Source organism: Geotrypetes seraphini, chromosome 4, assembly GCF_902459505.1.
Source record: "Geotrypetes seraphini chromosome 4, aGeoSer1.1, whole genome shotgun sequence".
NCBI lineage: Eukaryota > Metazoa > Chordata > Amphibia > Gymnophiona > Dermophiidae > Geotrypetes > Geotrypetes seraphini.
The window spans coordinates 271,732,459-271,746,417 of NC_047087.1; the positions used below are offsets into that span (position 1 = coordinate 271,732,459).

A 13,959-nucleotide genomic window follows, 5' to 3' on the forward strand; every position below is an offset into this window, starting at 1 on the left:
AGGTCTACCCCAAAACATCCAAATTGTGCCCTGGACATTTTGTAAAATGTTTTATTATCTCTGTAAAACAATCACGTACTAAGTTCACCTTAATCCTGCCCCCAAAAATGCCTCTAATATGCCCCCTTAAGATTAAGATGCACTGGAGACAAAATGACCAAAAAGACATCTATAAAGTCAGTTTCAAAAATGCCCACTTGGACATTTTGACTAGTAAGACATCTAAATGCCGGTTTATGCCATCTTTTGGACTTCTGTGTTTTTAAAAATAAGCCCCATACAATATTGGAATCTGGATGTCCAGATGCTATCATAGAATAGGCTGTCATCGCAATACTCTTGGAACACCTAAAATGAGGTGCCCATTTATATATTTCCCCCTAATGTCTGTCTTATGTGAGAGCTTTTGGGGGCCAGTGATGACCACAGCCTTAAAGGTTTCTACACTAGCTTTGTAGTTATTGCATGTTAACTTTTGCTGATAATGTTCACTATGTGCAAAAGCTTATTACACTTTAGTACACCCATACCATGGGTCTTTTCTGTGTGTCAAGGCCAGAAATAGGCTGATTTTCCTATTTCCAGAATTAACGGCCATGCACTAATTGCGCATTTAGCGCATGGCCATTAGGAATATTACTGCATGATCCCTTACCATCACTCATTTTGCAGGGGGTAAGGGCTCACACACTAGCCTCCTTGCTAATCAGTTAATGTTTGTCAACGCCCTACACACTAGGGGCCGGATTCTGTAACTGGAGCCCCCGAAACCCACCCGGACCCTCCCCTGTAACTTTTTGTGACTCTAGTCAAGTCACTTAACACTTCATTGCCCCAGGTACAAAATAAGTACCTATCTAAAATATAGTACATAAACTGCTTTGATTGTGTAAACCACACAGAAAAAAAGCATTATTCAAGTCCCATCCCCATCCCCTTATTGTAAATAAAAAGGTAGTTAAAGCAGCATAAGGTAGTTAAAGCATGATACTAGCTGAATGGCACAACACTTCCCAACTTCTTCCTTCAATATTGCCGTATTGCTAGCTAAGGTAACAATTCCCTGGGCATATCACAAGTAATGTGTCCGAGGGATAAGTCTTTCACATGACTCTTCTGCCAGCTGGACTATCACTAACCTGTCACACCTTCTCTACCAACATTATAAGATGCAAATAGCACAGCTCTGAGAACAAACCACAACCCACCACAAGGCTCACACGGGAAGGAGAGCAGCTGCACCTAATTGAATAGAACAAAAGAAGGAAGATCAATGGCTATTCCTCCTTTATCTCTCTCAGTGCCTACCCCTCTCCCTTGATGCTGAAAAGCAGCCAACACTTAGGGTTCCTTTTACTAAGCTGCGATAGTGTTTTTAGCGTGCGCAGAATTTTAGCATGAGCTAAACCCGTGCTATGCGGCTAGGACTCAATGCTAGCTCAATGCCAGCTCAATGCTAAATTGCCGCGCATGCTAGACGCTAATGCCAGCATTGAGCTGGCATTAGTTCTAGCCACTTAGCGTGGGTTTAGCGTGCACTAAAAATCTGCGCACGCTAAAAACACTATTGCAGTTTAGTAAAAGGAGCCCTTAGAGGCTACCAAGGTATGCTGCTTTCCAAATTTTTTTTAGTTTTATTTACTTATTTTTAAAATTTATAGACTGCTTAAATCTAAGCGGTTTCCATTAAAGAAACATACATAATATTCAAGCAAACAACACATAACACAAATTATGACCATTACAACAAAATTATCATTTCATTTTACAAACTAATAAAATGCAATCAACATAAAATCAAACGCTCATAAAATCCCTTCATGTCCTACACCTAATCATAACACTTTGGGTAAGGCCATAAAAGGAAAAAAAACAAAATTTCTCTTCATGATATACTAAAACTTGATTGTTGTTCTCACATGGTGTGTCATAAAAAAAGCATCCACAAATAATTGTGTTTTCAGCATTTTTAAAAATTGCAAACGATCCATACAAAGCCTCAGGGCTCCATGGAGGGAATTCCAAAGCTCTACTCCAGCTAAAGAAAGCATAGATGCTCTGGATCTTGCATAACGAACACTGCCCTCCTTCTCAGAAATCAGCCTCATCCCTCCTTCAGATCTCACATTTCTACTTGGCCTCTAGATCTTCCAAAGTGTGAAAACTTAAAAGGATAGACCAATAGAAGGTCTGATGCACATTAGATTGTACTTCATAACATATCCATTGTGGTATTTTGTATGTTGTATTTCTCCTAGCATCTGCATCTAGGCCAATAGGAGAATATATGCAATGGAGGAAGGGGTCCACCTGACCAGCACCCTGTTACTCATATCAGCTGAGAGCAAAACACAACCACCTGTCCAGTAACAGGCATAATTGGTGTATGTTCCCCCCACCTACCCATCATAGAAACATAGAATATGACAGCAAAAAAGGGCCGACGGCCAAAGAAGTCTGCCCACTCAAGAACCCTCCCTCCCAACTAGTCTGCCTACTCAAGAACCCTTCTTCCCTGGAGTATCTATCGTTTGAGCATAACTCTGTAGTACTCCCACTTGTTTGTCCCATCGACTCTTGAAGTCGAGCACGCTACTGGCCTCGACCACCTAGCGGGGAAGATCATTCCATCGATCAATCACCCGTTCGGTGAAGAAGTATTTCCTGGTGTCACCATGAAATCTTCCTCCCTTAAGTTTAGTGGACACCATCAATCCTCTCCTCCCACCAATACCCCGAAGAAGTACACTAGACACAAGTATTGGCTAACAAGTAGACCACAGCTGTGTTACAGATTGATAGCATGGAATGAAGTCAACCATAATGCATAAACCATATAAGCATGAACAGACAACCAGAATAGCATAACCATTTACCATTTTACTAGCTGAGTAGCACAACAGTTCACAAACTGCTGAACTTTGTCCTGCAGTATTGAAAACATAATTCCTTCCCATATTCTAGGGGGCCAATTTCCTAGGCATATCACCAGTAACATACCTCTTTGTTCTGCTAACCAGATGGCTGCAAAACTGTCATGCTTTCAACATCAACTTTATTACAAAATGCAGTTTGACTTGGGTAACCCAACACAGGCCTGGGACAGTTCAAGGAAATTGTCTTGGCCTCACCCCACAATAAAAATCTGGCCTATAGTACCCACGTAAAAGGAGAGTAGCAGGAGGGAGACCAACAGCTTCCTTCCTTTATCTCTCTCAGTGCCCCATCCCTCTCCTCTGATCCTTAAGGGCATCCAGCTAATGCAAGTTGCTAATGTTATGGCTTGCTTCTATTTTTACACCAAATTTACAGTGTGAGAATATATGATCTGTTATAAACATATGATACAGTATTTCATTCAGTTGTAGAAGGATATTTAAAAAATATGTGATTTGTGATGGAATGACAGTATGAAAGGTTTTTCCATTCTGGGTGCCAATGTTGTAACCTGCATTTCATAATTATGGGTTGATATCATGGAAAGTCATGTGTGATATAATGGCAGTAAATAACAGTATTGATCTATGATTTCTAGGAGATTCATAGCTCTGAATTTATTTAATTTTAGGAATATACCTCCTCTTTTACTAAGGTGCGCTAACTAATTAGCGCACACTAATCGATTTAGCACACGCTAAACACTAACGCATGCATGTTAGTCTATGCACTAATTCAATTAGTGCGCTCTAATCGGTTAGCGCATCTTAGTAAAAGAGGAGGTATATTTCTCTAGCCAAACATTTTGAATTGACTTTTACCAAAATAAAAGAAAGCATGTTTAGGAGTGCAAATAGTGTAGAAAATTCCGAGATCTGTTCCAAATTATATGATCAGTCATTCTGCAGCCTAGAGTAGTATGAAATTCAGAATACAGATCTTTAGGGCTGTCCAGAAAAACCTAAAGGTTTCCCCTATGAATTTGTTTGTGCTTGATCACAAAATATTTTTTGTACATTTTTTTAGGCCCATCCTAGGATCACTCAAAGCCAATGAATTTAAGCACCATCAAAATCTGTTTTCCCCTTAAAATCTGCTGATAATTGTTGTACCAAACAGGTGTTTATGCTATCATTATGCTATCGGCGTAGATTGGACATACACCAAAGGATTTCTGGGTTACAATGTCATTCAGAAATCAAACAGGAATTCATAGAACAACTAAGGGGTCCTTTTAGTAAGGTGCGTTAACGAATTTAGCTTGCGGTAAAGATTAGCGCACACTAAATGCTAAGATGCCCATAGGATATAAAGGATGCCTTAGCATTTAGCGCACGCTAAATTGATTAGCGTACCTTAATAAAGGGACCCCCCTAAATGTTTGACCGTCACATGGCTGATTGGGCTTGTCTGGAAAAGTATGACATTAGCAGCTGATCGGCTGCCTGAAAAATGCTTGTGAGCGCCCCCACCTGTACTCAAACATCAGTTAGTTCTAGTTCTGGGCATGTTCTGAGCTTGTGTGGGCAAGAATGACTTGATTGCATCTAGTGCCAGCATCTATATGAACCCAATATCGGAAGCGTAAGTTCACTTTTATTGAAAGCAGTGTTTTGAGTTTTGCTGTGGTACCATATATACTTGAATATAAGTCGAACCGAATATGTCGAGACCCCCATTTTCCCCCCCAAAAGGAGAAAAAATGGTTGACTCAAATATAAGTCGGGTGGCTTAATATTCAAGTGCCCTGTCTTTTCAGGCTCTGCACCCAGACCCCTTCCTGCCAGGCACTGCACCAGACCCCTTCCCTCCCTCCCCTTTCAGGCACTACACACAGCCCCATTCCCTCCCTCCCTCTCTCCCTTGTCAGGCTCTGCACCCAGCCCCCTTCCCTCTCTCCCCTCCGTCAAAAAGGCAAGACATTGGAAAGCATCTCTGCAGTCTAACTGGAGTCAAGTACCATCTACAAAGGAAAAAAGATGGAGGATCTTATTGCATAGAAGCCTTCATTGTTCTCTGTGTCCTTCTACTACAGCAAGGTATAGACAGTAGTGGAATGCAAGTCTATTTATTTATTTCAGTGATTTCTTACCTACATGATCTTAACATTCTCAGCAAATTACAGATTTAACATACATGGGGGCCCATAATCAAAAAACCCAGTCCCCCTCCCTCCAGGATCTGCACCCTGCCTCTCTCCCTGCCCTGTCCCTCGTACCTCCTCTGCTGATACTTAGTGGTCCAGAGGCAGCAGTCAGGAGCAAGTTTTCTGCACTCCTGCCTCGCTGCTAATCCGGTGGGTCGGTGGCTGTGCCAAGATCGGGTTTCTTTAGCTGCTGAGCGGCACTGAGCAGGAGCATGCTTTGGCACTCCTGCTCAGCGCTGAGCGGCTTACTGACTAGCTCCCGCAGCTTACGGGAACATTGTTTTATTCCTTTTTCACTTTTTATCTAATCAGCTTTCTATCTCCTTCTCTCATCCCCTAGCTTTCACATTTCTCATCCTCTTATTCCCTTTTATCTGCTTCCTATTATCACATTTCTACCCTCGTATACTCATTATTCTGCTCACTCATCTCCTTGACAACTCTCCCACATGGATCCACCATTTCTATCATCTCCTTGTCACTTACTCTATCCTTGTAACCCAGCATTTCCTTCCTCTCTTTCTTTCTCTATCCCTCCAACATCTTTCCTTTCTGCCCTTTCACTCTCTCCTCCCAAGTTTGACATCTATCCCCCTCCCAACCACCAGTCCATATCCCCTCCACCTTTCCCTGTCCATCTCTACCTTCTCTGCTCTCCATTCTGCCCCTTCCCTGAATCTCTTTCCCTTTACCCATCTTGCCCTCTCCAACAAATCCAACTCTCCCCATTTTGCCCTTCCACACCCATTTCTCCATTCCCCACCTAACATCTCTCCCTCTCCCTGACCCCAAATGCCTTCCCTCATGTTCTTCTCTCTTTCTCTTGCTCCATATGTCCTGTTCCAAATCCATCTCTCATTGTCCCCTTTCTTCCCCTTCTGCTACCTCTCTCCATCCTCCTTCTACCCCTTCTGCCATTTCCAAGTCCTCCTTGCCCCTTACAAATCTGACATCTTTCCCTCCTTCCCTTACTCCATTCCTCACATCTCTCCCTCCTCCCCTCCTTTGAGTCCAACATCTCCCCCTTCCCCCACTTCCTCCCCAAGACCTTGTACTCCCTCTCTACCTTCTACTCCTCCCCTGAATCTGAAATGTCTCGGGTGGGACCTTATTTCTAGGACATTCTGGTGGAAGAGGCACCTTGCTATTGGCCAGCATGCCTGCTGGTCAGCTCTCTTTGCAGTATCCTTTCACTGATATCTACTCCTTCCCCCTCCCACCCATCATGTGTCTACCTTTAATTTCTCACAAAAGCACAGTGCCGTCTTCTCTCCATTGTGGCCCATCCTCTCTGACAACTTCCTGTTTCCGCTATGGCTGGCCGCAGTGGAGGGAAGATACCAGGGATGATGTCAGAGTGGTGCTGCGCTTTTATGAGAAGTTAAAGGTAAAAACGCAGCGAGGAAGGAATAGATGTCGGCGAAGGGACATGGCAAAGAGAGCCGACCAGCAGGCACGCTGGCCGGTAGCAAGGTGCTGCTCCCAGACTCACAAGAGGTGATTCTTTCCCTACAGAATCCCCATCAAATCCTGTTACAGTACTACCGGCAATTTGTGGGGAGGCCATTGTCCCTGCAGGGCCCCCCTTTCCAATGCCTATGCTAGAGGCATCATATCTTTAAAGTAGTTATTGGGGCAGTATGGAATAGTCTGGTAAAGCTACAGAGCCAGAAAATAAACTGTTTTCAAATTTCAAGAAACTGTGGGACAAACTAGATAAGCAGGATATGAAATTTCAGACATTGAAATTTGATGAACCTTGGTTAATGGACACTAGAAACAAGGCTGTCAAGGAACTCACTGAAGTCCTAACAAGCAGTGACTCAACATTTCTACCACATAATGACTCGTGAGTGCATAAAAAACACACATGATTCTTGGAGCAGTACATCCTCGTGATGTACATTTCATGAAGCTGGGACTGATACATCAAACATGCTGGATGGCCTGCAACATATATGGAACAAAAATGTTCATGTTTTCCAGTCAACTGCCATACAAGAAGTAGATGATTGTGAAACTGGAGTAATTCAACTGTTTTATAGTGACACTAGTGTTTAAGCCCGGTAGATTAACGGGTGCTAGAATAGATGTGTAGACTTAACAGATCACAAAATTTAATGAAAACTTACCATGTGAGCTGTCTGTCTGTCTTTTTTTTCTTTCTCTCTCTCTCCTTGGCCACTGTCTGTCTTTTTTTCTTTCTCTCTCTCTCTCCTTGGCTGCTAGCTATCTGTCTTTTTTCTTTTGTCTCTCCCTCCTTGGCCGCTGTCTGTCTTTTTTTTTTTTTTTTTTCTTTCTCTCTCTCCTTGGCTGCTGGCTGTCTGTCTCTCTAGCCCCCTGTCTATCTGTCATTCTTTCTGTTTGTCTCTCTCCCTAGCCCCCTGTCTGTCTGTCTGTCTGTCTTTCTTGCTTTCTGTCTGTCTCTCTCCTTGGCCCCCTGTCTGTCTGTCTTTCTTGCTTTCTGTCTCTCTCCCTGCCCGCTGTCTTTCTATGTGCGTCTGTCTTTCCTTCTCATGCGCTGCCTGCCTGTCTTTCTGTCTCTCTCCATGGCCCCCTGCCTGCCTGCCTGTTTCTCTCTGTGGCTCCATGGCTGCCTGCCTTTCTTTCTGTCTCTCTCCATGGCCCCCTTCTGTCTCCCCCTCAAGAGCAAACCAAGATTTCTGCCTGCCCCCCAACATATCACTCCCCCAAAAGCATAGCAAGTTTGCTCTCTAGCCCCCTTTCCTTCTCCGCCCCCCACTTCCCTGTGCAGCAGCAGCATTTCCCTCCCATCCTTTTCTGTGCAGCAGCACCCCATGCCTGCTCCCCCTGTCCTGCAGTAGCCTTTCTCCCTTCCTTTTACCTCCCCCCTGTCCAGCAGCACCCCTTCCTTGCTCCCCCTGTCCTGTAGTAGGTCTTCTCCCTTCCTTTTACTCCCCTCTGTTCACCAGCACCCCTTGGATGCTGCCCCTGTCCTGCAGTATCCCTTCCCCCCTTCCCTTCTCCCTCTTTCCCTCTGTCTCCCCAAAAGGTTGCTGCTGCAGCATTTCCCCGTGGTCTCACACAGGCGTCAGCAGCATTTCCCCCTACCCACCCCAGGCACGGTCTCACACAGCCATCAGTAGCGTTTCTCACCACCATCACCCCCCCCCCCCCTCTCCTCCTGGGTCTCACACAGCCATTGGCAGAGCAACATTTACAATTCGCTGCTCCTGCTTGCTTCAGTCCTTCATCGCTGCCAGTTCCCACCTACTATCTTTTTGCGTGAAGGCAGGAGCAGGACCCGGCAGCGAGGAAGGCCCGAAGCAAGCAGGAGCAGCGAGTTGAAGCCTCCCTCCCTGCCCTAGGCTGGAAGCGGCATCGGCAATGGGGAAAATCGGTGCCATGGAAGCACAAATCATGGTGGCAGGGATCATGTCATTTCAACTGCGCATGCGCGGGTAAGGATTTTATTATATTAGATGCATGACTACAAATCAGTTGATTGTGAAGTCACTGACATCATGCTGAAAAAGTTATCTAACCACCAATGGCACCTGACAGAAGAAATTGTACTGTTCACACTTTTCAGTAAGCATGCTTTAATTTAATCACTGATAGTGTCAAACAGAACATTGCTGCAAAGCTGTTGAACACACCAGTGCCCAAATAGTTTTGTTGGGGCAAGTTGGTTTTCAAGCAGGTACACCAAAGCACGACACCGGGAGACTTGATTGGACCTGAATCACTTTTCCTCTATTATATTCTTGGTATTACCACTGAATGATTGGCAAAGCTAGTGGGCAGGTAGTCTGAAGATCCAAACTCCCATACTGCTGAATAGTTTGTCAGCATAGTGAAGATGGTTGATGACACAGTCAAGCGAAGTGTTAAACTTATAACTGCCAGTGGCATAACCACAGACCCAGTGCAGCATGAGGCCTTGGTGCAAGGAGTTGAACAGCATCACAGGATTTATTCTGACTATCTCAAGAAGTCACACAGGACCATATTCTACAAACGGCATCCCGATTGTAGGTGGTGGTAGGTGTTCTACCACTGTCTAACCAGCCAATCGAGACATACTTTAAAAAAAAAAAAAAAAAAAACCCTGAGGCAGGCCGCCTACACTGTAGGTGTCTGTCGCAGGTTTAGGGAGGCATCTAGAGCCACTTAATCTTGCCCAAGGCTGGGTGTGGGCGTGGTTTCACCCGGAAGTGGCCTTAGGTGAGCTTAATCGGCCCTAAGCATCTCCCTAGGGTCGAGATTGGCACCTGAAATGTAGGTCAGCAAAATGCTGGCCTACATTTCAAATAGATGCAGTCGCTAAACTGCTCGCAGCAAGGAAATCTCCCTACCACGATCATCTGAGCGGCCAAAGCAGGGAACCCCTGAACCCCACCGCAAGTTGGCCGGCAGGAGGGATTCCCTCTCCTGTCACCAGCCCTAAACCCCTCCACACTGCAGCGACAGGAGAGATACCCATTTCCTCCTGCCATGGACAATGTCAGGGGGGTTTCCCTGCCACTGCCACTGATAGTGGCAAGGAGATTCCCTTACCGTGATCAGATCAGCAGCAACGCGATTCTCTAAATGGCGTCTGCGACATAGATGTCGGTTAGAGAATCAGGGTGGTTAGGCAAGGTTAAGCATCTGTCCATTAAGATAGACACAATTCTATATAGGACACCCGTGTGCAATTCTCAAAAGCCACTTAGGCAGCTTCTGAAACCGGGCGTCCTATATAGAATCAGGCTCTGAATGCTTAAGTGTTTGGAATGCCATTGGTAGATGACTACACCAAAGTGTACGTGTTTAGCTATTACTAAAGTATGTTAAATTTCTGTTATTTTCCACATTAAAGTGCAGATATTGAAGGTTCGTTTAATAAAATAATGCTAGAATTTTTGGCATAAAATATCTTTTTATCAATATACTAAACTAAAACTAAACTAAACCTTACTATACCGCGCCATCTCCACAAGCGTAGAGCTCGGCACGGTTTACAGGGTTAGGTTGAAAAGGAGCTACAATGAAGGGTTATAGGAAAGGAGCTAGGAAGATAAAGAGGGACAGGGTACCAAAGAGCGGGAGGTGTTAGATTTTTGAAAAGAGCCAATTTTTCAGGTGTTTGCGGAAGGATTGGAGGGAGCTTGAAATTCTGAGCGGGGATGTGAGGTTGTTCCAGAGTTCTGTGGTTCTAAAGGGGAGGGATATTCCTAGTTTTCCTACGCAGAGGGGAATGATAGTTTCAGTTTTTGGGAGGATCTAGTGGAATTAGGGTTAGAGGAGTTCCAGAAGAGTCTGAATCTAAAAATATAAAAGTTATAGCTATAATACCAAGAAATTTGCTCCATTAAGCAAAAATAATAGCACATTTTAAGAAAAATGGAGCTTTATGTAATCAGTGGTTTTGAGCGACCCCCCAGGATGGGCTTTAAAATTTTTAAAAATTATTTTCTGATCGAGCACAATCAAATTCATGGGAAAAGCTTCAGTTCACACAGTTTTTCAAACTTTAGGTTTTTCTGGACAACCCTACTGATCTGGTTCAATGATATAACACAACGTTTTATTTGATGTTTTCTAGGTTATGAATACATTTTAAAGGACTAAGAAAGAAATGTGAAATTTTACAAGGACACCTGTGAGAATTTAAAAGCTCATGTTCTAGAGCATATTTTTGTTAGTTATAAAATGTATCACAACTACGAAGGCGCAAGATCTTTACAAGACCTTTAGAACTCTAGACCTCTAGAACTTTTAGAACTCTAGACTTTTAGAACTCTAGACTTTTAGAACTCTACACTATACTCCCTCCCCTCCCCACTTTTTTTCTAAGCTGCAGTAGAGGTTTCTTCTGCGGCCCAGAGTGCTATAAGCTCCTAAACTGCTCTGACGACTTAATAAAAAAGGGGCCTATATTATTGATCACTACATAAGTACAGCTTACTTAACTCTATTATAGAATTTTTTAACTGGCATAGTTAAAAACTCCCTGAATTTTCATTGATTTCTATTACGTTTATCACTAAGCTAAGTAAGGTGAAAATTGTCTTTCACTATTAACAGATTATATTATTTGATTTAAAATGCCAGAAGCAAAAGCATTTATTTTCTCTTTCTTTGAAATATGTTATGAGCGATTCAGATAATGGCCTCCTTTTATGAAGCCGCGTTAGTTTTTTTTATCACCAGCCGCAGTGGTATTAGCACCGACGCTCATAGAATTCCTATGAGCATCAGAGCTAATGCCACCACGGCCAGCGATAAAAAAGCCTAACACAGCTTCGTGAAAGGGAGCCAATATTAAGCAATCCCAATTAAAATTGCTTACAAAAGCAACCCATACAACCCCTTTTGCAAAGCCCTGGTAGTGAGTCCCAGCGCGGCAAATGCAACACAGCTCATAGGAACTGAATGGGCCGTGTCACATTTGCCAAACATGGATCACTACCGTGGCTTTGTACAAGCGGCCCATAACTCACAAAGAGCAACATATAATTAACGTAGTAAAAGTTAAAGAAGCATCAGTATCTTGACATGCAACAGCACAACATACAGTGTACAGTGAATGAAAATTGCTTGAAGCTCAAAGATTATGCCATTATAAAACTGCATGATTTTGCAATGGGTTAGAAAATCATTCAAAGAGATTATACTACATAAGAAATATGTTCCATACGCAAGTCTTTATAGTCATAATTTTGCAATCGTGTGTCTAAAACAAATTAATATTGTTGAAATTAATGAACTGAGAAATTGAAGTTCATAATGCTACATGAACAAATATATTAATATCTATTCTACAGAAATTAATGAGAAATGTTTTGAAAAAAAAGTTACACAGCACTAAACTTAAGACAGTGTAGACCATAAAAATAACTTAGAGCAGTAATGATATGTTAGTATTTAAATGTTTAAATACACCTCTCCTCTTCAGCAGTCAGCCTACAGGTTCCAAGGTGACTGCATTCTTTTTGCTCTCTCAGTCTTTGATTTGGTAATCCTAATGCTATGATAACATGCAATTGCTAGTAGCAGAAATCAGGTTTTCTGTTTGGGCCTAAATGCTAGGATAAACTAACCCCCTGTTTTACTAAGGTGCGCTATGCGTTTTAGCGCACATTTAGAGTGTGCTAAATTTACACGTGTGCTAACCGCTAACACGTCCATAGATGAACCCCCCCTCTTCTATTAAACTCTGCTAGCAGATTTTAGCGCAGAGAGCAATGCTGAATGGCTCGCGCTGCTCCCGACACTCATAGGAACTCTATGAGCATTGGGAGCAGCACGGGCGATTCAGCGCGGCTCACCATGGTAAAAACTGCTATCGCAGTTTCGTAGAAGAGAGGGTAGAATGCACGCTTTAGCGTTTAGCCCATAGTTAGTACGCACTAAAAAGCCTTAGTAAAAGGAGCCCTAAGTCGTGAGATTTTCATTTAAAGAACTTAAGAAGCATTTGGTCCTTGAGTTGGCTCTGTCTGACATTACCAGAAGTGACCATGTTGTTTCTCAGCTGTCAACACAGCTATCCTCTAGGGAGTCTGGGCCACTGTTTGCTATTAACAAAACGCTAAGAGAAATATCACACATGTAGGAGGCAGGATGTTTTACAAAAAAAAAAAAAAATGGTCAGAATCCTCCTCTTTCTAAAAGTGAAATATTTTACAGTCTTGTTAGTAAACCAGCTCCTTTTATCTTTCCAGTAATTCATCACATGAAATAGAAAAATAATCATACAATAGCCCGTGATTTAAAATACATAGTAAGGGACTGATGTATTTAACTATGGAACACTTAAGATCACAATGGTTTATACAGTAGGAAATAAAATGAAAGTAACCAATTAACGCATGCATTACTAATGATTTGTTTTCTTTTCTTTTTTTCAGCTATGTCTGGACTTGTAGTCCCACCGATGTAAGATCTCTTTTGTTTACCTACTGTAACACGAAGCTTTGAAAGATGGGATTCAGGGGACAGGTTTAGTATATTAAGATATGCTGATGGAAAAACAATACCGTCAAACAAAATCAGCAGCGAATTTAAATGCTACAAAAAAAAAAAAAAGACTCTGTTTAAAGATTTTATTTGAACTATTGCAAATCAACATGCAAAAGACCTTCTTCTTCATGAACAATTCCATTTCACTGACTGAACTTTTCTCATATTTTCCATTTCTCAATCCTGAAGAACACAGATTAAAGTGACACTTATTTTGTATAAAGTTTCTGATTACGTCTTGGCTATGTCTAGTACTTGCTATGTGTTGGGAGAAACTTTGTGGATGCACCATTTCAGTTATCATGAAACACTGACGAAAAAATGCCTCAGAACATTTTTCTGAATTCATAATTAGATTCACAATGGTTGTGTATCTCTATAATGTGAATTTTTCTTCTTTTTTTTCTATTTTTTTTTCTTTTCTTTTTTTTATGGTGAAAAAGGGGCCAAGGAGGTATGAGCCATCAAACTGGAAAAAAAAATAAAGGATAAATATATGAATTAGTTAAATTGGGGGGAGGGATATAGGGAGGGGAGGGTTATAATTGCTTAACTTCATCTTAATGAAATGAAACTTTGTAATTTATTGTAGTTAGAAATTGTAACTTTGATATTAAATTATCTTGCCTTCAACAAGCACACTGACAGAGGGGGGGGGGAGGGGGGAAATGCTACTGTCTGTTGGTTAAAATATACTTCCACTGCTAGAGCTTCCTGTTAAGCAAGTGTGATCTGCGACATTTTTTCAACTTATTGCTAGCACTGTATACTATTGCATTCTTAGGCTACTGTGAAGTCTATGTTTCTTGTACCGGAAAATTGTCCTTTTGACTTCTAGATCCTTCTTCCCTAATGTGTTTTTTGTATGTGGTTATAAAATTGTAGACTTTTGTGATTTTGCCAAAGTT

General features: G+C 42.3%; 1 protein-coding gene across 8 annotated transcripts in view; it reads left to right on the forward strand.

The window, feature by feature from the left end:
• EBF3 (EBF transcription factor 3) overlaps nt 1–13,560 on the forward strand; it is a 443,966-nt gene extending 430,406 nt beyond the window's left edge. For 7 of the 8 annotated variants that reach the window (XM_033943611.1, XM_033943614.1, XM_033943616.1 and 4 more), the window contains one exon: nt 12,940–13,560. Coding sequence is in view for 3 of the 8 variants with exons in the window: in XM_033943614.1 (XP_033799505.1) it covers nt 12,940–12,971 (32 nt within the window). In the remaining 5 variants the exon portion in view is untranslated. Of the gene's footprint in view, nt 1–7,419; nt 7,471–12,939 lie in introns of those variants that run through there. The other variant, XM_033943613.1, reaches the window with a different exon arrangement.
• Nucleotides 13,561–13,959: the final 399 nt, after the last annotated feature.